This window comes from Dama dama, chromosome 24 (assembly GCF_033118175.1).
Source record: "Dama dama isolate Ldn47 chromosome 24, ASM3311817v1, whole genome shotgun sequence".
Classification (NCBI taxonomy): Eukaryota; Metazoa; Chordata; class Mammalia; order Artiodactyla; family Cervidae; genus Dama; species Dama dama.
In genome coordinates, this window is record NC_083704.1 from 54,386,309 (window position 1) to 54,411,111 (window position 24,803).

At 43.5% G+C, this 24,803-nt stretch overlaps 1 protein-coding gene across 1 annotated transcript; it reads right to left on the reverse strand.

The window, feature by feature from the left end:
* Positions 1 to 524: 524 nt before the first annotated feature.
* On the reverse strand, positions 525 to 24,791 carry RBM5 (RNA binding motif protein 5). Its single transcript, XM_061128559.1, has 25 exons — positions 24,642 to 24,791; positions 23,247 to 23,316; positions 21,019 to 21,184; positions 20,132 to 20,287; positions 16,227 to 16,296; positions 15,663 to 15,736; positions 13,101 to 13,184; positions 12,196 to 12,256; positions 11,628 to 11,693; positions 10,756 to 10,916; positions 10,208 to 10,305; positions 9,506 to 9,593; positions 9,260 to 9,337; positions 9,104 to 9,176; positions 8,145 to 8,230; positions 7,674 to 7,758; positions 7,377 to 7,468; positions 5,579 to 5,740; positions 4,835 to 4,984; positions 4,681 to 4,752; positions 3,724 to 3,903; positions 3,337 to 3,411; positions 2,237 to 2,334; positions 2,029 to 2,158; positions 525 to 1,172 (listed from the first exon to the last, which is right to left on the reverse strand). Exons 2-25 carry the CDS (start codon positions 23,261 to 23,263, stop codon positions 1,047 to 1,049), a joined length of 2,448 nt encoding a protein of 815 aa, XP_060984542.1. The 5' UTR covers positions 23,264 to 23,316; positions 24,642 to 24,791; the 3' UTR covers positions 525 to 1,046.
* Positions 24,792 to 24,803: the final 12 nt, after the last annotated feature.

Genomic DNA, 24,803 nt, shown 5'->3' on the forward strand with positions numbered 1-24,803 from the left:
GCCCAATCACTCAGTTCAGCCAGATGGGCAGCATGGGTACCCCATCATAGCTGGTCGTGGGAACAGCCTCAGACTCAGGCACACTTCCTGCCCTTGTCAAGCACAATCTTGCTGGCCAAAGTGATGACAAGGACGGGACGACACCGCTGAGAATGGAAAACCTTGCAATGTCCCTTACCACCTCCTGGGCAGCTAAGATGACTTGGAGTGGAGTGCTTCAGGAGAGAGGGCCTCTCAGCTCCTCCACCTCAGCAGAGGGCTCCTGTATTGTGTGTGGCCAGAAGCAGGAAGGTTGTTTCTCACAGAGCAGTAACATGCCTACCCCCATGTCTGGATTTAAAGTCTGCAAAAAGTGAAGATGAACAAGTGCTCGCACTCCACTTAGGCCTAAAGGGAGTAGAAGGAAGGGGAAAAAGCTGACTCAGTTATGATTTAATTTTCACATACTTATTTCATCACCAGGCTCGACTGGCTCCAACATGTTCTGCTTACCTGGTCACCCAAGAATAAAGAGACACACACACTCATTTTTCAAGGTATTTCTTTTGTAAAGGAGCCAGATTTGGCAACTAGACTGAAAATCTTCCAAAATTCTGTACAAATGTGTAATATACAAATATACATAAGGCTTTTGCCGAGAAAAGACAGCACAACAAATGACAGAGGCGGCTTTGGTGTCACATACCACCCTAGGGCATCTCAATACCCCCTAGGAATGCAAGGGGCTGATGGACCACAACATAGGCTACACATGTAAAACACACACTACATTACAATATGTACACCAAAGTATAAAAGACCCACTGTCCCCTTGGTCTGCTCACAGGCCCTCTGGCAGGAAGGCAAGCCATTCACTAGATAACCCATACAAGGGGAACTCCTTTAAGTGGGAGAACCTTGCAGAATGAACTGGTTCACCCTGAAAACCATTAACAGCACAGGGCATGCCCTTAAAGAGAAAGGTGGTCAGAGTGAATTCAGGAGACGGAGCATTCCTTGTGCTCTTTGGAGCTCTTCGTCATCTCTCTCTCTCATCCCCTGGAGTCTCACTCCATCTCAGTGAACCGGGCAAACATGGCCTTCCGGACAGCATCTTTGTAGGAATCTGCACCAGACAGTCCGTATGCGCTGCCTTTGGCACCTAGGCCAGCTCCTTTTAGCCGGACTTGAGCCTGGGGGGGTAATAAAATTGTAGTCAGCAGCTGGCAGGTAGGGTATGGACTGCTCCCTCCCCCCAACATCTAGCCCACTCCCTACTGAGCTGGACCATCCATCAGGAGACAGAAATTTTAAATAAAGACAGGGATTTCTACTTTGGAGACCTGGAGTAGGTTTAAGGACTGAGGGGACCAAATGGGTGAGGGAGAAAGGCAGACAGAAGCACACCCTCCTCCAATTCCATGCCTGTTCAGCAAGCACTGTGCCTATTAAAGGGCCCCAAAGCCCAGGGAAGGTCTGGTAATTTTAGGTACAGATCATGGCAGGACAGCTCAAAGTCAGCAGAACTCGCCTGCACAAATCAACAGCAAGAGTTTGTTCTAAGCTACGCTGCCAGGTCAGGGAGGGAGCAATCACTGGCGGTGCTCTTGTCTAGAAGGCCAGGGGTCAAGGGCCTCTGGTCCTGAGCTCTGACTGAATAAAGGATTTCTTACCATGGATGAAAGTCCTACTAAAGTGTAACTTGTTTTATACATAAGCAAAAATCACTTAGAAATTAAAGCACAGTATCTTTCTGAAAATCCGATCTAAGTTACTGAGTCAGCATTAAGGTCTGTTTATATCGAAGGATGCAGAAAGACACAGTTCCTTAGGAGAAGGTAGGCTTTACCCAAAGAGACCCAAAAACCAGAAAAATCAAGATGGGTGCCACACCTGTTCCTCCCAACTGACATCTTAAAAAGAGGGTGCAATATGGGACAGCTACAGGGAAGACAACTCCCACTGGGGCCCAGGCCCTCTGGGTGCTTCCACCTCATCTCATCCCTGGGACAAGCCTGAAGGCCGCTGAAGCCCAATCCCACTGCTTACCTCAATGGGGGCTGTGATGCCTTGACACTTTCTCCCCAAACCTGAGCCTTCCCGCCAACCCATGGCCTGCAGCATCTTGTTGCCAATGTTACTGTGGTCAATGCCATCTTTGGTGGGCTGCTCGTAATTCCTGCCAGTGGCAAACACACAGTTACTCAAAACAGCCAGAGCCCCGGCTCAGAAAGCGGAAAATGTGCACAACACATACACGGTGCCAGCATCAAACTGCTTCTTGCGCTTGGGTTCTGGAGGCTCTGGGATGCCGTATTTCTCCCGCCTTTCTGCAGCACGATCCCGGTATTTCATCTACATGGGAGAACAGCCCGGTTAGAGATATTCAGACTTCAATCTGTAGCAGTCTCAAGCACCCACACTTCAGACTGTCACCTCAGGTGCTTCCTTCATCTGGAGCTTGGCCTTTCAGAGTGCCTGCAAATACCACATGCCCTGTCTTCCTGGCTGCACTTCATCATATCCCAAACTGTAGGTCTGTAGAGATGATCTGTGTGTGGAACCTGGGGCAAAACTATGTTTCCAACAACCAGTTTTATTTAACGAGTCACCTCTTGTCAAGCTCTTCAACCAGCCTGCTGGATGTGGGCACGGAGGTCCTTGAGGGAGAGGAGGGCAGGGCTGCTGTTCTCCCTCAGCATTTGGACAAGCCCACCTCCAGGAAGACAGAGCCAAGAGGTGGCTTCCTGAGACCTGCTCTACAGTCCCTGGGGAGCTGGCACCATAAATCAGTGGGAAAAAAACAGGAAGGTAAAAAAGCTTTAGCTATAGATACCTCAGAACTGTCTTGGGGTGAGCAACTTCAAGTAACTTGCTCAGAGGTTCATCTCTAACCCATAGGCCTCCATTTGTACTTAAACCCCTGGGTGGTTGGCTCTCAACCTGTTTCATCAACTACCAAGTGACTGCTCATTAGTGACCCCACTGCTTCCTTCTAGGTCACCTGCAATCATTCTGTGTCCTGCTGTTCCCTAGGCCTCATCTGAAGCTCCCCTCACTGTCCACAAAGGCTTCCCTGGCTAAACAAGCTCACTCTATCCTTACTAAAACCCAGTGTACTTCACCAGTGGGTCTCTGGCACTCAGGACTTGTGAGTGGTCTTGAGCACCCTCATGAAAGGACAGTGCAGGGCTCACAGTGCACACAGCTTGGGTCCAGTCTACATGAGCCATGACGGCCAGGTGACAGATATGTGACATAACCTACCCTGTCCCTGGGACCTGCAACAAGTGCTACAAATAAAAGCCAAGGGCAGTTACCCCAAGACACTCGAGTGGCACATTCACCCCCATTCACCTCTCTCTCCCTCAGCTCCAAGGCTTCCAGCTCCTGCTCGCTCAGTCTGGATCGTCGGTAGATGTCCATGTTTTGCTGTATGAGAGATTTAACAAACGTAATTCGTATCTTCCTAATTTGAGATGTCAAAACATTATTAGTATCTATTGTGCTCCTAGTCAAAGTCCAATTCATTACATTACAACAGGAAAGCCAGAGCTGGGTGTACCTGGAGCTTGCCACGCTCCTTTCTACTCACAATCTGGAACAGACTATGCTGAGGAGCAGCCTTCCAAGAGGCAATCACTTAATGGGGGTATTCACTGAACCCTCACTACCATCAGGGCACCCACGGCACCTCACTGTCTCCCCTCCCTGAGTCTGATCAGCTCAGAGAAGCATGGCCACCTTGTGGAGGTCTGAGAGCTGCTGGTGCCTGACCAGGGCGTCTTTGTTTGGGAACTGGCGCCGGCAGAGCAGGCAGGCCATCTTCTTCCAGTCGGCCAGCTTTTCTTCTTCACTCTCAAGTCTCTCCACCAGCTCCTCTTCGTTGTCACTGTCACCACTGTAAGCAGCAACCAGCCCCCTCTAGAGACAAGAGGAAGGTGGGTCATTGCAAATGTACAACAAAGAAACAGCAATGGCTAAAGTAACGCCTAATCCAAGCTGTGAGAGAGTGCCCATTACCCATATGTCACACATCAGTGAGGAGAGCAGCTAGGTCTTCCGGTGCCGGGCCCGACAGCCTCCCACCAACAACCCTCTTGGGAACCAAGAAGACTTCCTGGATGGCTTTTCTCAAACTACTGACCATGTCTGAAAACCCCAAATACAACAGATCAGAGTAATGACCCACTCAGGTAAGTATCTACCAAGTAAAACACGCTTTTTTGGTCTTAATTTTCTCTTTCCAGACTGTTAAAACTCACTATTTACAAATGCAATAAAACTCAACTAACTGAGCTCAGGAATCTGGGCTTTATTCTCTGTTCCATCTCACTTGCTCTCACAAAGCCCTGAATATAGAGTCTGTGTGCATAAGCTGCTTCAGATACCCACTGACAGGGACACATCCGTTTTAAGCAGGAATGAGATTAGCCAGATGCTTAGCTCAAATGGTAAAGCATCTGCCTGCAATGCAGGAGACCCAGGTTTGATCCCTGGGTCAGAAGATCCCCTGGAGAAGGGACTGGCAATCTACTCCAGTATTCTTGCCTGGAGAATTCCACGGACAGACCATGGGGTTACAAATAGTTGGACATGACCGAGTGATTAACACTTTGACATTAGCCAAGATGCAGATCAGACTGAGACACAAAGCAGACACAGCCCTCAAACACTGGTTTAAAGCCGGTGCCTCCTTACTTTGAGGGGGTTCTCCTCATCTCCATTTCGCACCAATTCGGGGATGAGCTGTTGCCTTTCTGCTAAGGCTCCCTGGGAAACAGAGAACAAGTCATAAGCCTCAAGTTTTACCTAAGCTGCCCTCAGGAAGTAAGGCCATCCTTGTTACTGTTACCTTCTTCTCAAAGAGAGCAAAGCCGGCATCTGCGGCAGCAGATTCTCTCCTTTCTTCTTCCCTCAAAGAATTAACAGGTTGAAAGCTGTTTTTAAAATTTTCTTTCTGCTTGTTTAAACTCTTAGCCCAGCGTTCCATGTCTTTGGCGATCTAAAGTCAAACAACAATCATAGAGATTTAGGTAGAGGAATTTAGCAAACAGTCTATGCCAAGACAACAAGCCATTATTGTAACAAACTGTAACAAAATCCCTTTTACCCTTATCTTTTATGAGATACTGCATACTACCAAAGTCATTAATGAATATTGTTCCAAAGTCTGTGAGTCTTTCAGACAACCGACAGATAATAAAGAATGACACTAGAAAACTGCACAGTGCTCTAGGAACTTAGGGCTTCCCTGGTGGCTCAGATGGTAAAGAAATCTGCCTGCAATGCAGGAGATCCAGGTTTGATCCCTGGGTGGGGAAGATCCCCTGGAGAAGGGAATGACTAGCCACTCCAGTTTCTTGCCTAGAGAATTCCACAGACAGAGAAGCCTGGCACGCTACGGTCCATGCGGTTGCAAAAGAGTTGGACATGACTGAGTGACTAACTAGACTATGAGCTTAACGTAAATAAGATATATGGCCCAGTTTTTAAGAATCCAAATAAAGCTAAATGCCACTACCCCACCCCACCCCTCGATTAAAGAAAAAAACAAAAACAGAGAAAAATGGGTCTGCTGGTTGGGTCATGATCTTACCTGCTGGGCTGTTTTGCTCTTGGGTTTCTCCTTCTTTTCCTTTCCCTCTTTTGCAGGAGGTAGGCCTGTCTGCTGGTGGGAATTAGACTCTGCAGCCAGCACGTAAGTCTCCTTTTCTCCATCCCAGTATAGGTACTGCTGGGTTAAGGAATTGTAGTAGTACTAGAATAAAAAAACACAATTAATGCAGACTTTCTCCTGGGTCAAACCACTAACCTAAAGGCGGGTTTTTACTCCTTTACATCTATATTACTTTGTCAAAAAAATTAAACATAAAAACATAAAGCATATTGCAGACCAGTAATATTTCCTGGGCAGAGAGGAGGTGCTATACACCTTGGTGTAGGTGAGGGTGATGAACCAGCTGGCTAAGAGGTGTGAAACTTCTTGGGTGAGTAGAATGTGGTTTCGAGAGTCTCGAGTTTCCATTAATTAATCCCTGGGCCTGGAGGGTACCCAAAGAGCAATAAGTCTGACTCCTTTCCACAGACAGATCATTTACACAAACCAGGTGGCCAGAGCAAGTGGTTCAGAAGGAGGTTTTTCTCACATGTCCTCCATGACAATCAGTTAACATCTCATTGTTAGGTTCAACCATCCATACAGAACCCTGCCTGTTCTGTTTGGACGCCCGGGCAACCAACCAAACAGGGTTGTAAAACACCAGCTTGGGAACCTAGAAGGAGGTGACAGGTGAAGGAACCTGATCTGGAGTGTGTGGCGAGAACGACAACAGAGAATGGGTAGCAGCTATCTCTCCTCTTCTCTGTTCTCCAATCACTTACTCTACCTGCTCAACAAGGGCTCAGGAGAGACTGCCTTTTGTATCTCTTCCAGGGGAGGCGGTGCATGTCAGACACAGGAGCCACAACTTTTATGGCCACCAAGAAGAATGGCCTGGGAAATGGCCAGACTCCACAAGAGCAGTGGAAGAAACATGTACAGGCCCAGCCCGCTTGGCAGGTCCCACACAGCTTCTCACCTGACTCTCAGAAACCACAAGCTCTCAATGCCAAGTTCCTGTTAAAAGCACTTATTTTTACTATTCTATATATACACACAGCTTCTGGTCATAAACTGTTGCTTATTTATGGAGTGTTAATGTTGCCTTTCCTCTTTAAAAAGTTCTATACACTGCCAAAAATAAAATATCCACTCCACAGATCTGCTAATTTTTACTCTCAAAAATACTAAGTAAAAAAAGAGCTGTACACAAAAGGTCACATATTGTTTGATTCCATTTATACAAAATGTCTAGAACAGGCAAACCCAGAGAGACAGAAAGCAGTAGTTGCTGGGGTGGGAAGGAATTAGGAAGTAACTGCTTAATACATAGGCTACAGGGTTTCTTTTCAGATTGATGAAAACGTTCATCAACATTAGATGATAGGTGCTCAACACTGACTACACTAAAAATCTACTGAACTGAACACTCTAAATGGCTGATATGTGAACTTTCTCTCAGTTGAAAAAAAAAATCACAATTTAAAATTTGTATATAGGTGTCTACATGAAGATTAACAGTCACCTGAAAATTTTAACATGACAAAATAATCCATGGTAATAGGAGAAAGAACAGTGCTTGGGGCAGGGGAGGTGGTACCGAACAACAAGAGGCACCAGAGAATGTTTAGCATGCTAGGAATGTTCTTGCTCTTATAGTGGTGCTGGTAAATGAACAAATGTATATACATGTAAATAAACATTCAAAGAACTGCAAGAACTCCAAGTGTCAGTTTCATGAATTTTTCAGTAAGTACATTACACCTCAAAACGTCTGTTTTACCCCTTAAATTACCTGCGAGTTGGGGTCATAGTACAGCCCTGTTGTCGGATCATAGTAATATCCTGAAGATTCATCATACTGATACGTGGATGTGTCAGGCACTGCTGCAAAAACAAAACCCAGCACACAATCATTCCAGGGTAGAGACTGGCTTTACTTCCAATTCTAAGCCACTGAGATGCAGCAGGTCGTCTTCTCTCATATCCCCACGTGTCCCGCTGACACCCACAAAGGGAGAGGAGCGCTTATTAAACAAAATCAACAACTAGGACCTTCCAACTGTCAACAGCCCCATGAGGTTTGGCTTACCATATTTGGTACCAGGAACTACACCAGTAGGGGAAGCGGCTGGGGCCTGTGTACTTGTGCTAGTGCTAGGCTGTGCTTCCTCAGTCTGGAAAGAACAGCAGCTTCAATATAGTTTCAACTGTAAAGCCTCTCAAGAGAACTAAATCACTGCAATCATCCAGCAGGAAGGGCCCCCTGACAGACCCACTGTAGCAATGGTCTAGGGCAATCCTTCAGCAAAACACATGCTGACAACTGTCTTCCTAAATGTCAAGTCGAAGCATGCATAGTATAAATAGACCCTGTGTGGAATCTTGCATTTAAAATACAGACAAAATTATTTCAGTACATAATACTATTAGACAGAAAGAAGCAAGGTTGGAATGTGTGTGCATTACTCAATCCTGGCTTACACAGTGAGAAAAGATAGCACTTGTACAGCAACCGTTTCCCCAAAAATCACCAGTTCTGTATCTAAGATGACAGGATTACCGGAGAGCCGGGGGGGTTGGAGGTCTGATTATACAGCTGGGGACTCTGGGATACGACAGCCGCTGAGGTGGTGGTCACCGCTGTGCCTGATGATAAACACCATGAGTTACAAGAGCCAAGGCACTGAACTCTAAACCAAATGTCCTTACCTGGAATGCCCAATCTAGAGTCTGTCTTTCTATATGTCAGTTTTTAACCACCTAATTCCCAGTAAGTACTCTTTAACCGATGATATTGTCATTTTTATAATCCTACTAGAATGTGATACACAAAGTCAGATATTCTATGATGGCTAAGAAGGGGCAGAAAGTTTCCACATCTGCTCTGGGGTTGAAAATAAATTTTAACTGCCACACCTTTGTAATTCTGGAACAAAAACTAGAGGAATAGCTTTTAAGAGTGACCCTTCTGATTGAGGTCTGGACACAAGACTGCTCACCTGAACTTACATGGGCACCCACAATTCCAAACAGCAGAGAGGGAAAATACTGAATTCAATTCCAAGAATGAATGCTCATTATGGCATAGTCTCTAGGAGCTTTGTATCAGCTCCTGATGTGCACAAGTGTTAGTTGCTCAGTCCTGTCTGAATTTTGTGACCCCATGGACTCGAGACCACCAGGCTCCTCTGTCTGTGGAATTCTCCAGGCAAGAACGCTGGAGTTGAGAAGCCATTCCCTTCTCCAGGGAATCTTCTGGACACAGGGATCAAACCCGTGTCTTCTGCATTGCAGGTGGATTCTTACCATCTGAGCCACCAGGGAAGCCCATTGCACAAGCAATCCCAATATCCCCCCAGAAGCTTAGGCCCATGGTGATAACCCTGAATGTGCCCAATCCACCCAGTCTTACAGGGAAATGGCTCTCCTAGATTGATTTGGATTTAATGAGAACATCTAGCTGTATGTCCTTAACTGTATTTGCTTAAACAGGAGATAAAAGAATATGAAGTCTATTACCTGATGCAGATGATGCTTCAGATTCTAATCCTCCAGCTTGTTGCTGATAAAACTGTTGGTAATCCTGTGAGTACTGAAGAAGAGTCCACCGTTAAAGCTGCCATTCTTGGACATACTCTGGAGACCAGAAGTCAGATAATGGTCCAATCTACCCACCTGAGCATACTGGGCATAGCCATCTTGGCCTGGCTGCAGGTAACTGTAGTCCACACTGCCTCCTTCGCCACTCTGAGACTACAATGTCAAAAGAAGAGGAAACACAGACAAACTTAGTGGACACTGAGGTCTTCAAATGTCCTTGGAGAGCTTCTAAGGCAAGCACAATCACAGAGCTGACTTCTGTGAATCTGGGCACCTCCACCACCACCACACTACTTGGAACAAAAAGATCCTCCCCTTTACCTGGGTGGATGACCACTGAGCAGCAGCAATGGCTGTACTAGCCACGGAGAAGGCGCTGACCCTGTTACCATCTGGGAGGACCAAGTCTCTGAAACCACAAAAATCCAACCATGTGATTTTATATCAGTATGCTTCCCATCACTTAACCCCACGCTACCCAGAAAACAGTAATTCACTCCAGACTTTACTGGAAGGTCTCCAATGCTAGCAACACTACATTTCAGAGTGAGGAAGTGTTTCCACGGGCAAAGCCCTAAGTGGGCATGTATCCCTGCAGTATCGCTGCTCTCTTTTGTACTCTTCTATTTAATAAGGTGTCTACTTGATGAGTAATGATACTAGAAATGGGAAATTTACATCACTAGAATGAAGCTCTACATACATGAAGCTTTGTATTAGCATGCTGTTGTGGAAGGAAAGAATTATTTCCAGATGGGTTTGTACCATTCTGAAGCAGTTTGCATAGCACATATTCTCAACCCATCTACTAAGTCTGTCTTGTCCTGCTCTCAAGCCTTCTGGCAACTGGTTATTGAGGATAGGAGGGAATAAGTGCTAAGAAGACAAGTGTATCCTTCCCAGCCAATCAGGAAGGATAGCACCTCAGTGCAGAGAACATGGGCTTCGAGTGCAGTTAGCAGCGCATTCTTGGACAAGCATGCAGATGTAGCAGTTTGAAGTAAGGGCAATGAAGCAACTCACTTTCTGGCACTTTTTGCAAAATCAACCCCAATAGTTTTGCCATCAATTTTCAAAGGAGGATGGAGACTCTGTAGTATCTGTAGCAGCTGAGAAGCATCCTGCAGGAGAATGTGAAGAAAAACAATTTTGTCATTTTTGTCACGTAACTGAAAATCTCTACCACCTATCCTAGTCAAAGAAATATTAAAAAAAAAGAGAATAGCAATTCATTATTATCTGTGGATATGAAATCATGAGAAATAAAGAAGCCCTCTTTCAAGGTATCTAGTATTATTAAAGGAGTCAGTGCTTAGGTCAATCTAAAAGCATGAAAAAAGACTAAACTGTGGCTCAGACTTCAGTTCAGCCAGTTATCTACAGGTATACCAATGGTATTTTTACCACTTACTAAAGCCATCAGCCTATAATTTAGCACTGCAATAACTGTCATTACTTAAGTCTTGAACTTTGGACTCCAAGAGCATTAGACGTAGTATCACAACTGGATGAACCACATTTGCCTCTTATTTCAGTTTCTTTAAAAAGGAAAGATCCAATTAACATCTCACCATTGCAGAAGACAGCTGCACAAATGCGAAGCCCCTGTTCTGCTGGGTCTGTTTGTCTTTTATGAGGCGGATGTTATTGACAGCTAAGGACGCATAGGGAGACAGTGCTGTCATGATGGAATCTACCACAGTGTGTGGAGCTATGTTTCGAAGTATGATTGCTGCAGGTGAACAAGACAGAGACATGCATTTCTACCACCAATACCTTTCAAAGCAGATTCAAGTACAAACAAATCCATTTTGGGAGGTTTCCCGTATATTTGACCTTTGAATGCAGGGGGATGAGGGGGTGCTGACCCCACTCCCACCACGCAACAGAACATCTGTGTATAACTTTACAGCCAGCCCTCTGTACTGGTAGTTCCACATCCCCAGATTCAGCCAGTAAATAGTGTAGTACTGTGTGTGCTTGGCTGCTTCAGTCAGATCTAACTCTCTGTGACCCCATGGACTGTAGCCCACCAGGCTCCTCAGTCCATGGGGATTCTCCAGGCAAGAATACTGGAGTGGGTTGCCATGCCCTCTTCCAGGGAATCTTCCCAACCCAAGGACTGAACCCAGGACTCCCACACTGCAGGTGGATTCTTTACTGTCTGAGCCACCAGAGAAGCCCAGTGAGTATTGTAGCATTCATTTAAAAAAAAAAAAAAGGAAGAAAATCAGCGTAAATGCACATGGTTCAAACCCATGTTGTTTAAGTGTCAACTGCATATATCTTTCACTTTGACGTTGAAAAGAAATCCAAAAATCAGTCTTTAATGAGACAATCTGAAGCCACTGACTGCTCCTCATTAAAAAAGAGCAGGAGAACTAAAACATCCAACAGAGGTCAGTTTCCAACATAACAGTCAAAAGATTACATTTGCACTTACTATCACAATAGTAATCAACAGACTGAACTGATTCTGTGGTTCCAGGGGGCACTTCCTGTTCAGAGTCTACAAGAAAGGAAAGAAAAGAGGAAGAATCAGTAATTGAAGACAAAACAACAAACCAACAAAAGAAATACATTCAAATACCAAAGTTTTAAGTAAACGTAGCTGTTATTTTTTCTTTTTTAACCATTTGTGGCTACAGTAAAACCTCATTAATTTTGACATTAATTTTAAATGTGGAATGCAAAAACTAGGCCACTGGAGGACTTCAGAGGACTTCACCTCTGTAGTAAAGAAAAGCAGATACAGAATGCAAAGCAGGAAAGCTGACTTAATTTTGAAAAATAAAAGAACTCTTTGTATTCTTGCACTCAACAGCAGGATCTACTAAATCTAAGGCAGGAGGTTTAAAGAAAATAACTACCTAACCTAAGGTAGAAGGTTTAAGGAAAATATATACGTTATTGCTTAAATGCCCCACAGTCTGTACTTTTCCTTAGGTTCACAGACAACCCAATTAGTCAAGTTTCAATACATATTCCCAAACGGCCAAATCTGGGCTTACCAAACTTGTCTGCTCCACATCGGAAGCATTTTAGTCTTTTCCTGAAATTGTTAAGGCAGCACTGGAAAAAAAAAAAAGTTTTATCTGTAATTCTATCTCATGGTAGGCCAGGTTTACTAGTAACAAAGTGGGTTAGAACAAGAGGGTCACGGGCAAGTCCCAGTGAGGAGCAATAAAAGCAGAAGGTGATCCCACGCACTGAAGACAAAGGAGCATTAACCTAAAAATTTCACTATGTGAATGACCCCTAGAAAAATACATTCTGACATATTTTGAAGTAGAATTCCATTTTTCTCAAGTTGGGGAAAAGTTTCAGTTCACCCCAAAACCCTGCAGCAAGCCACTGGCAAAGTTCTCCCTTATGTCAGAAAAGCACTCTATAGACCACTCTATATACACAAATACAATGTGAATGAAATACTGTCTAGAGTCCTGCTGGACATGTGACACCAAGTACTCTCAAAATGTCAATAGCAACACCTACTTTGTGACTTTGGTGACATTTTGCCCACTTAGGGTTTTGCCCATGGATACCCTTCCTCACTCATAATAGACCTTATATAACTCCCTTATATAACTCAAGCAGGGCCACAAAGGGTTTTGTTAACAAAGAGATTGCCAAAAGATGACAGCGCTAAAATTGAAGAAACAGTAAAGTAAAACAAACTTAAAATCTTAATTGAAACACTGGTCTTAGAATCTGGTTCTTAAAATCTCTCATGTTTGAGGAAGTCTGTCCTCTAATACCTACTCAGGAGGACCCAAGAAAGTCACAAGTATGAAAATCACCTCATGATAAAAGCTGGTGATCATGTATTTTACCCATTTTCTTGTTTGGATAGTCAAACAAATAGAAAACAAAAAACGCCAAGAGTTTGGTTTGTCTGGGAAGAACACGTGCTTACCTTGTTACAAAGCCAATCTTCAAACTTAGGTCTGGGATTGCTATAATGCATTGCAATATGCTTTCCTTGAATCACCAGCTTTTTCTGTAAAAAAAAGAAGTAATTAGTTATTCCCATTGTGAGGAACATGTGTCCATTTTCCCAGGGCAGAGCACACTTCGGAAAAATCAGTGCTCTGGAATTAAATGGACAACATACGGGGAGGACCAACCACCGCCACCTATACTCTGCCCATCCAATCCTTCAGATAGGCAGTAAGAGAATGGGATGCGGAGTAAAGGTAAACGGAGTCAGGGAGTGCTGAGAAAGCTGACACACGCTATAAACGCTGACATGCACCAGGCCGTGTCTCCAGCAGAGACAGAAGTCCTAACATTCAGCATTGACAGGCTGCCTGAGAGGTGACAGTCTAGTTCAAAGAGCAGAAGACAACTCTCCCAGTTCTGAGGTTGTCTCCTACTTTAGCCCTTAGCGTGGTGTCCTCGGGCTTCGCTTCACTTTTCCCCCAGTCCCACATCCTTATGCAAAGTGAAAGCCTTTACATTTCCCCTTCACCCAAATTCCTGCTTCAGGATGTGTCCTTTGGGGACAATGAGAGGGAAACCCATTTTTAAAGGGAAGCTGGTGACAATTTTCTCAGGAGACACTAGTCTGAATGCCATCGATTCTAAAAACAGCTAAATGAGGTTTCTTCCTGCCAAGTGCAACCACGTGATGTCCTGAGTGACAGATGTGTTTTTCACTGAAATAAGATGGTACTCTTCAAGATGAGTAACCAGGAGGCCAATGAAGTTTCTTCAGGGGGTTAGGAAAAGTGTGTAAGTGTTTATATACCACCTCATCCTTCTAGTCAACTGTGTGACTACAAGGGATTTTATTTTCAAAGGTGAAAATTCCGAGCTGAATCAGTTTACCAAGAGCACACCCAGCATCTGCCCCCAAAGAGCCTTCATTTAACAGGAACACCTTTTCTGTTTTTTTTCTGGGGGGAGGGAAAGGGAGCGGGGTGTTCTGACACCGTCAGAAGGGATTTAAGTAGGAGGTTAGATATCCAAACTTTTTAAAGGAGTCTAACCCCTCCAAACATACATACTGTTGAGTAATTTGGTTCTTGCAAATCCTGGAAGAGTTAAGACATGCTGTGAATGTTGTCTCTGCAATATCTAAAGGCAAGACTGCATGTCTGGCCAAGAGGGAAAGAGCTGAAGGTCATCCACTCACTGTGTTGTATAGAAGCAAAAATAAAGAAGCTGGGAGATAAGTCAACAGATCATCCCACTAGGAGGGATGTGCTGGTTTGGGGAGACTCCAAACTATCACTGAGTCCCTAATCCTACTGGCCTTTCATTTCTGGAGTGAATTTGAACTGTAATGAAATAGTTACACATTAACACAGCTTTGTATACATTAAAATTGTGCCGCTTTTAAGTGTCTTTCAGGTTTTAATTTCCCAGGAGTTTTTTAAACTCCCAAGTCATTCTGATACATCCACCATATTAATATGATGCTTTAAAAAGATGCTGTTGCATAAAGAAAGCAGGTTCACCTGAAGCCTGTGTATGTCCTGAATTTTACTGGGATGGTGTCCATGGTATGAAACGAATTAAGATCTACCATTGTAAGATCAGGTTGTCACCTCTGGGTTAAGGATGTGAGAGGCTTAAAAACCTAACAAGTCAATCAAAATGATATCCTCATTAGTGAGTTTCATTATTAATGATATTAAGTTTCCAAAGAATATAACTCTTATTTATGAGTGACAAATCATAAAATGCTGCAGAGAAGCAACATAATGAGTTAAGCAAACTTCCCAGAATGCACCTGGTTAAGGCATTCAATACTGTGCTTTGGAGTTCTGGCAAAAAATGTTATTTATGTGCCAAGCACTAAACATTATCTTGACAAACTGTAGAACGCTTCAGTTAATGCCACATCAAAGAAATCATCAAAGATTTGCTTTGAACAGACTGTAAGAGGCATTCTCAGGGATGTTAATGCCACTCTAACTAGATTAGACAGCAGCAGGACACCAGATCTTAGGCTAATCTCATCAGACTTACTGTTCATAAATTCTACTAGATCCTTAAATAGTTCTTGAAGACCCATATGAGCAGTTATGCCTCTAGGAGGCTTGAAGTCTCCAAGTTGAAATAATTACTTACAAAATTCCTACAGCAGACTTCAATTATATTCTATTAATTGTCAAATTGAGAGCTGGATAATCTAAGATGACTCTCAAAGGACATAATAAACAGGAATATAATCAGGGGAGGAAAGGGGGAACATTCAAGATGTTCTGATAACTACCAGACAAATATTCAGTGGTTAACAAGGCCATGTCAGGCAGCCATGTTTAAAGGCAGAGCAAATTCTGCAGTGTAATTTAGTGTGGTACTATATTTACTCCAGTAACATCAATTTTAATATATACAAAGCCTTTTTTTTTTTTTTTTTTTTTAAAGTCACTCCTTTGGAACAAACCACTCCTTCAACCTTTTTTTTTTTAAATTGTACAGACTTGTTCCATTTTCATGAATATCTAGACTTGGTGAGTGAAGCAACCTGATTGGCTTCCATCCAGCTGGTAGCATCTTGCAAGTGATAAAACTCCACGAAGGCGAAACCACGGCTTACACCTAGAGACAGCATTCAGATATAGACGGGATACTCGTGTTAGTCAGTTCCTTTATAACAGGTGAATCTCTCTCCCACTGCTTCAACACTGCGTGACAAAGCCAATTGGGAAGCAGCTTTACAAATGTGACTTGACTTGGGGATCTTCTTGATACTTTGCCATGGCAAGGAACCAAGCCGCCTGAACTAAATGCCACTCGATTTGATTCCACGCTTAAAAAGTAACCATGCAACCGATTACAAACAGTCAAACAAGGAGTTTATACATCACTACTTACCGAAGGGAAAAAAAAGCCCCTAAAAACAAAGTTTTTAAAAAGGTCCTCAGATGCTTTCTAACATCGTTTTCAAAGAGTCACATTCCTTAGCCATGGCAAACCTTTCATTCTGAATTCATGTGCTTGAAGACTGGGGAATATCAGGATGTTCTTTAGGGACTGAGGTGCGAATGGGGAAGAGAACCAGAACAGCAGGAACTAAGCAAGCTCTCACCTGTTTTCCTTTTCATCAGCCTCACGTCCGCAGGCTGAGGGCCTTCAAAGGATTCCATCATTTCTCGAATCTGCACAGGGTTTTACACATTTACTGTTAAAGCTTTAGCCACAAACCATTCCACACTAAAGAGAGTTCAAAGACTAGGGATTACATCAACTTAAGCTTATGTTACTTAAGCTTAATTGGCCAAGCTTTTAAATTTCTATCATCAAAATGCAATTAGTCTAAAAATAGAATAAAAGAAGGGATGCTTCTCATAAAAACTGATGTACTGTAATAGCTCTGAAAGCCTTCTTTACCTGCTGATGGGGATTTCCTCAAGTACAGCTACCTGATGTTGTGAGACACAGCCTTGCTTGTGGTGTGCTGACCCTCAAGCTTCCACCCGCCCCCCAGGCTAATCTTGTCCTTTGTTTTAAAGGACCAGAGAGAAAAGAAAAAGATTTAAAAGAGGCAGATGATATGTCATCATGCTCTGAAGTAGAGTAAGTAGAGTCTCTGAAGGAGACTAAGAAATCAATAGCCCCCAAACAAGGAACTCCCTTAAGATAAACATTTTTTCCACAATGTCTTAAAGAAATAAGTTTCCTTACACTTACATTAGAAAAAAAAAAACTTGTAATATTCTTAGGCTCCTAGTAAATCAAAGTGAACATGAATTGGGCCTGAAGAAAGACTTTTGGCTGCTAAGCTTATTACTGATTTCAGATCAAACCTTCACTGCAAAAGGCAAAATACATTAAAAAAGACATCAGTCTCTTCAGCAATCAAACCAGGCAGCAATACTCTCAGGAAAAACACCAGGGACAAATTTGTGAGAGACTCTTAGTGGCTTTCCCATTTCATTATTACGTGTAAAGGTTGCAGGATTATATTATTTGGGGTGGATGTACCTACTAATTAAAATTCATTATACTCCAAATGAATACTACTAGCGCTTTCAAGGTCATTTGCAGACATGAGGAGAGTAGTAAAAAATCTGAGGTGCCTGACGTACATGTTCCTCGCAGAGGTTACGCTATGTTTTGTTTCAGCTTTCATATTGTAAACAGATGTCCTTCTACTAGTTTATTTAGTGGCAGGTATTTCACATTTTTGTACTTTTTGTTGGCGATTTCACTGTTTAAAATGGCTCTCCAAAAAAAAAAAAAAAAAGTAAAAATAAAAAAAATAAATAAAATGGTTCTCCAGGTGTAGTGCTGAAGTGCTGTCTAGTGTTTCTAATGCAAGAAGGAAGGCTGTGATGTACTTCACAGAGAAGATATGTTAGAAAAGCTTCCTTCAGACCTGAGTTACAGTGCTGTTGGCTGTGAGTTCAACGCTAATGAATCAAAGCATATATTAAATAAGGCACCTTTAAACAGAAATATACACAAAATAAGGCTATATATTGATCTGTTAATGAAAATGTTGTGACCAGGGGCTTACAGGAATCTAAGTTTGTATTTCCCCTAAGAGCATAAGTCAATACTCCTAGTGGCTTTGGAGACTACCACAAATAGACAGTAGGTAGAAACGTTACATAGAGCCAGACCCAATCACCTGACTCAACTTCATGCTTGGTAACATAGTTACTGAAAACTTAGTTACCAGAGTAACTAAAGACAAACTCTATGAATATAGTGATACAGTAACACACATAGTAACATAATTAACTAAAGGTAGTTACTCTAGGAGTTCACGTGTCAGTGAGGGGATTAAAAAAAAATGATGAAAGTGATAAACTGAAGTTCAAGAGAATACTATAATTTTAAAATGCTTTTAAGGATCCCAATATGAGGAGGCTTCCCTCATAGCTCAGTTGGTAAAGAATCTGCCTGCAATGCAGGAGACCCTGGTTTGATTCCTGGGTCGGGAAGATCCTCTGGAGAAAGAAATGGCAACCCGCTCCAGTATTCTCGCCTGGAGAATCCCATGGACAGAGGAGCCTGGCAGGCTACAATCCATGGAATCACAGGAGTCAGACACAACTTAGCAACTAAACCAATACCAAAGAGCCCAATAAGCAAATTTCCCACAAGTATTGCACAAATTTGGGGGAATCTCAGAAAGTTTACTTGGAAAAACCTGCCTTCTTATGGTAAGCACTTCTTGTTCCCTGAGAAGCCTGAAATAAACAAGCATTACAATCTTGTTTCATTATCAGAAGGTAGGGCCCCCAGGGTCAGCTAGGGGATTGCTCTCCCCATTGCCACCCACTTCTGCAGACTTCAAGGGCCACAGGCTTAACAGACTCGAGGGAACAACATGATCAACAAGTAAACTTTCCTCAACTGACTCCTGCAGGATTTCTTCCACCCCCTACTCTACATGCCCATAGCTACTGCTACCTGAGCTCAGCTCTGCCTTCCTTCCAGCCCCTGCCACTCCCTGATTCTATCACTCAAACCTGCACAGCTTGTCACCAGGCAGAAACTTCAGCAGCTTTTTTTATACTTAGCTGGGCTTTCAAAGATTCCAGCAATGGCCCCCAAATACGCTTTTCTCCTGCCAAACGTCTTTGATTTTAGTCAAATTAAGCTAGTCAGGGCCAGTCCACACCTTATCCTCAGTTCTTCACCAGATCAAAAGATTTTCTATCCCTCAAGAATGAGCTCAACTAACAGCTCCCTGGAGCTCTTCCTTACCCTCTACCAGTAACACAGCTCCCTTAAAGAAGCCCTGAGTTACTACTCCACAGAACTACTTTCAACAAGACCTCTTCCGACACTTATCCCTTTCTACTCTGCACTGTCTTCATTATCTGTTGACTTTAGCTATCATCCTTAAGCGTTTCTGAGGCAGGATCCATGGTTCTGCAGTGTAACAGTACACAGTGGAGCAAGTGTGCTTTGGAACACAAATACCCACTATTAACTCAAACATCCCATCTCACATTCTGTCACTCCCAGTGTTTTAGAAGACCAAGGCCGTGTGAACTCAATACAGCTCTAAAATTCATAGTCAGACTATTACCTTGAATACCCCAAGGCAATAGATACTGGCATAATACTGTGCATTTATATGGTTTATTAAATATATTTCAAAACATCACATTCATTTTACAGACATTGGCTGAGCAGCCTCCTGAGGTCAAGGGTTGGGGATACACATAAGAAATTCTGCCTGGGGATGCCCCTGGTAGTCCAGTGGTTAAGAATCCACCTTCCAATTCAGGGGACGTTGGTTCGATCCCTGGTCTGGGAACTAAGATCCCATATGTTGCAAAGCAGCTAAGCCCATGTCCACAACTAGACAGGTTAAGACTCTGTGCTTCCAACCCAGGGGGCATAGGTGGGGAACTAAATGCCCACATAGCACGGCAAAAAAAAAGGGGGGGTGGCACGGGGGCATATTGGTAGAACAATGGACATATCCAAAGTTGCCTGCAGCAGAAGCCAAATGGTGGATGGGGCTGGAAGGAATGGGTGAAGGCCAGAGATACCACTGGAAACCAGGCAGTGCCCAGTACACCAAAGCCATAGTTGACCAGTCTGAGAAGTGGGAAGCCAGGCTTGTCAAAAGGCTTTCCTGAAGTTTCAAATGGAGAATACAATTTCCATCAAATCAAAGGATGCTGGATCATTAAAATGTTCTTATGGATATAATCTCAGTGAATAAGTGACCAATTCAACAAAAATCTAGTGACTACCTTCTAAGAGCTATTACTGAAAGAATAAAAACTGCTCCCTGTAGTTCTGAAAACTGTATATTGAGCTTCAAAGTCTAAATACAGAGATTATCTATGAGCTAGGTTGAGAGAACTTCACCCTAATTATAGAAAAGTACTTCACTAGATATAAGCTTGAGCTAAAAAGAACACAGGAAAATAATGGTTAAAAAAAAAAAAAAGAAAATAATGGTAGAAGCTCAGAATCTGTTGGGCCTATTGATAGCTCAATAGAACAGTTGGTCCCCCTTACATCGCTCTCCGTGATGGTGATGGGAAGGCCGCGAAGCATGATGGTCTTGCTCTCCCTCTCGTCACTGATGTCATGCCTATAGTCATGTTCACCGTAGTCACCATCAGAATGGTAGCCGTCTTCGGATCGGTCACTGTTCCTTCTTTCACGTTCTCTCTGATTTACAATGAACAAAATTGTAATTCAAATCATACTGGGCTTTTTATACTCTTTGATCCACTCCCTCCACTCCTAATAATTCATCTTTAGGCACAGAGATAATACAATAATTCCACAATGAAGTTCACCATAGTGTCTTTTAAAATAGCAAAAAACAAAAACCCCCAAACCTGGCAACAATCATTTAATTTCAGGAAGAATGGTTTAACAACTCACCGAACAGTATATCAACACATAAACAGTATTACTAGTTAAAATAAGATGATTATATGCATAAAAAAAGAAAAAAAAGTGCTAAATTATATGGGCAGCACAATATTACTTCTAAACAAAGTTGATGCATATGGAAAGAAATGTGAAAAAAAAAGCTATGCTATAATATTAAACTACAACTTTCAGAAACTATCTGAGGCCAAGGGATGGTACATAATTATGCCCCAACTGCCTCATCTTTAAAATGGGTACAATAACTACATTATGTGGTTGTAGTGAGATTTGAATGAGTTCATCTAAGTCATGTGCTCAGAAGAGTGCCTGGTGAGCCCTAGGTAAACCCTGGCCAATAATTCTGACTACGAGGCTCAGTCTGTCTTTGAGAGTTATAGCTGACTAAACAGACTTCAGAATACTAAAGTGTGCGAATAGAACACTCCACCTGAGAGATTCCCACACTTGGTATATTTATTTCATAGTTCTAACAACTCCATAAATAGTTGCTGGTCACTCACCTCTGGACTGTCATAGTCTCGGTAGTCGTCATATCTATCACCCCTCCGATCATCACTAGATCTTTTGTAATCCGAGTCCCTCCGTCTGCTTCTGGATTCACGCTCATCACGGTCATCCCTGTCTATGATGGAACCGTATCTTCCACTGCGCTCCGTTCTACTCACTCTGCCAGGGAAGAAAATTTTCCTTTATTCTTAAGTATATCACATTTTGTCCCTTTAGAAAACACAGTTGAAAAAAATTTCAATCCGCATTTTGGTTTATAAGGTATCCAAATAGTTCAATGCATCCCTTAAAATTTATCATCAAATAACAACTTATAATTGAGACAATTACAATTCAGATAGGTTGTCTGTCCATGTTTATCCTGCATTTCCCCAAGTCTGTGATCTACACATCACTCCTTTCTTCCCTGATTTCAGATCTCAGTGATCAATTTAAACAGGAAGACTGCAATTACAGCTGTTCCTGCCAGGGACTGTTTCTAGGACCCGCTGCAGATACCAAAACCCACGGATGCTCAAGTCGCACAATAAGCCCTCTGGTACACCCAGTTCTGCACCTACAGACTCAGTCAGCCACAGATCATGCAGTACTGTATTTATTGAAGAAAATCTGCCTGGAAGTGGACCTGCACAATTCAAATCTGTGTTGTTTAAGGGTCAAATGTATTCTCATTTTATTCAGTTTCAAAGGAGAACATATCCTGACTGATCCATTCTGAAGCGTATTCTCACTACGGAGAAATGGACCACTGAACTGGATGAATTAGTTTTTCTTTTTTTCCCCATTAGGCAGTTAACCAAGTTTAATTGTTATAATAAGTAGCATCATCAGAGAACATTATTTCCTATAACATCTGATTTATTTTTGATTACTGGGCAGCACTGGGCTTTACAGGAAAATCTAATAACAAAAGGCTTAAACCCACTGGACCACAGATACAGTTCTTTTTTAAAAAATTAATTTATTTTAATTGGAGTCTAATTACTTTACAATATTGTAGTGGTTTCTGCCATACATTGACATGAATCAGCCATGGGTGTACATGTGTTCCCCACCCCGAACCCCCCCCCCCACCTCCCTCCCCATCCCTTCCCTCAGGGTCATCCCAGTGCACCAGCCCTGAGCACCCCGTCTCATGCATTGAACCTGGACCGGCGATCTGTTTCACATATGATAATATACGTGTTTCAATGCTATTCACTCAAATCATCCCACCCCCGCCTTCTCCGACAGAGTCCAACAGACTGTTCTACACATCTGTGTCTCTTTACAAACAGTTCTTTGATAAACTGTTTACCAGATTCATAAAACTGTGTAAGGACAAAATAAAGGGAAGTCCTATAAGGGCATCATTTAGAGTATACAGATTTAATAAAAAGAAGTGAATGAGGACAAATAGTCCAGGGCAATTTCACAATGTAAAGTATGTGAATGAGAGACCCTAAAACAGTAAATGTTTATTTGGAATCAAACAATGACATCATGTAATATGAACATTTCCTGAGTCCCAGTGGGCCATCAGTTTGATCTATCACTGGGACTGGACTCAATATTAAGGAGGCAGCTGGCTGAATAAGCAGAAGTTGTGTGTTTAAATCAAATGGTTTGAGCGGGAGACCCCACAGATGACACAGGAGCCAAATGCTCTCATCTTAATTCTCTGTTAATTCTTTAGCAGTTTTTCTTTCTTCTTTTTTAATGTAACTCATGGTCCAAAGCTTCTCAGCTCTATAATCTGGATCATCTTGTCATGGAGGGGATAATAATGAGAACTGGCCTTCACTGACTGCTTTCTACAGCCAGGTACTATGCAAAGTGACAGGACAAATTTCCTACTTTCTGCCAGAGGCTGTTATCCACACCAGGAACCTTCGTGATCTCCTACTCCATGGAGCCCTTCTTTGCTTCTTTCTTTCTTACCCTTCAGGCATCACCTTAAGAGAATACTTTCTCCAGGAAGCTTTCCTGGCTGTTTCCAAGAAAACACAGGTTCCTAAGTGTTCTAACAGTCCCCTCAACTTCTTTTACCACAGGATGGTTCACACAGTATTTTCATTATCTCACTAAACCATGGGCTTGTGCAAGCAAGTATCATGAAAGTGCTCACAGAATGCATGACACAAAACACAGACTCAAACATTAGTATGATAAACAATTTTCAACAAATAGCTCAGTCCCCATTGAAATATTGAGATCAAAGGCACGTAAAGTAGTAACTTACCGTTTGTCTGAACCCATTGTTCTACTGAAGATCTAGGACACTGCGCCAAAAGGTTCAAATGTGCTTTTTTCTAGGAGACAAGAGAGATCCGTTGCTGCAAATCTGGGAGATCACCTAAGTCAACTGTTTCATAGCTGGGACACCACTGAGACTGGAATTTCTTCAAACCATTAACAGTGATGATCTAAGGTTGAGGGGTGGGGACCGACTGTAAACATTAAAATCAAGCGATGGTTTTGTTAACAATGAGCGTAGCAGGAAGGCGAGCAGAGTTAAAAATATTAGATTCCATATTCAAACACAAACCCATAAAAGGATGCAAGCAGAAGATTCCTTCCCTGCTCCCACTGTAGGATTACAAAGCAAAAAGGGCATAGCTGCAATCAGCTCCCTGTGATCTGAATCAAAGCAACTCCAATGGGGTAGTCGGTCCTTAAAACATTCTCGAAAGTGTCTTTATTAATACAAGGAGCTAAACGAAATTCAAAAGTTACTCATGAAAAATTTAAAACCTTTCAGAAAGCCGATGCTGGGCTAACTGAAAATAGACTCCGTTTAAAACGCAACGGCAGATCCAAAGCTGTATTAGCAAGAGTAAACTTCCGTACGACTTAATTCCAAGGTAACAATAATCACCACAGGTCCCTGAGGCAGCCAGCCTGGCCGCGCTGCGCACTGACGGTGGTAAAGCATCACACAGCTAGACGGCCCTCAATGCTTGCGAGATCTGAGAAACTAGTTACAGCTCTCCCTGGCGCCTGTTCTAGGCAGCCGTTCAACGAACATGTGAAATAATACAGGAAACGGAACCATCAGGGAGGAACAAGGCCCTGGACAGAATCCCTGCTGCAGCCCCTCACAACGCCTGGGCACTGCCCAGACCCACCTCCGTGGGGAGTCGCGGGCGAGATGGCGGCGCCACGGACTGTGCGACCGACTCAGGCGTCCGGCTTTCTCTTCCTGCTTGCAGTTGCGCCTCCCGACCCCCAAGAGGTTCCCAGCCCCAGATCACCCTTCACCGAACAGCTTTCCGGAGAGTTGATTCAGGCGAACCTGCGGAGCTATGGCGGCTAGAGACTGTCAGGGAGCCCCTGAGAAGTATCTGAGGGACAGACAACGACTCCTTGCTCAACTTGGCCTGGGAGTTGGAGACACGTCCCGGGAGGGGCACACTCACAGCTCCAAGAGAAAAGGGCCTCGGGCTGGCCGGGAGAACGCTCTCTGAAAGCTGACAGCGCTGGTGGCGAGGAGGGGCGCGGCCCTCCAATGCCTCGGGTAGCCCTTCGAGATCCCGCTGGGGCTGAACGGCCGCAGCGTGCGGCTGACAGGGAGGCTCTACAGGGCCTGCCATAGCAGAAAGAACCGCCAGTCATTACGGGCGGCCGCCGCACTTACCCCCAAGAAGGACGGAAGTAACAGCAGCAGCAGTTTATGCCAAGGAATTCCAACAGGGTACGGCCGCTTCACAAAATGGCGCCTCCGCCGACGGCCGTCTCCTACCCACAGTACCTCGCGCCTATCCCCTCCCCCCACCACACGTTTCCTAAGGAGGAGGCC

Excerpts from the sequence above, each read along its gene's own strand:
- RBM5 (XM_061128559.1), bottom strand. Across the intron at positions 7,759-8,144 it reads CCAACCCCCCCGGCTCTCCG|ACTGAGGAAGCACAGCCTAG; the intron begins GTAATCCTGTCA and ends TGTTCTTTCCAG. Across the intron at positions 3,904-4,680 it reads ATGAGGAGAACCCCCTCAAA|AGGGGGCTGGTTGCTGCTTA; the intron begins GTAAGGAGGCAC and ends TCTTGTCTCTAG.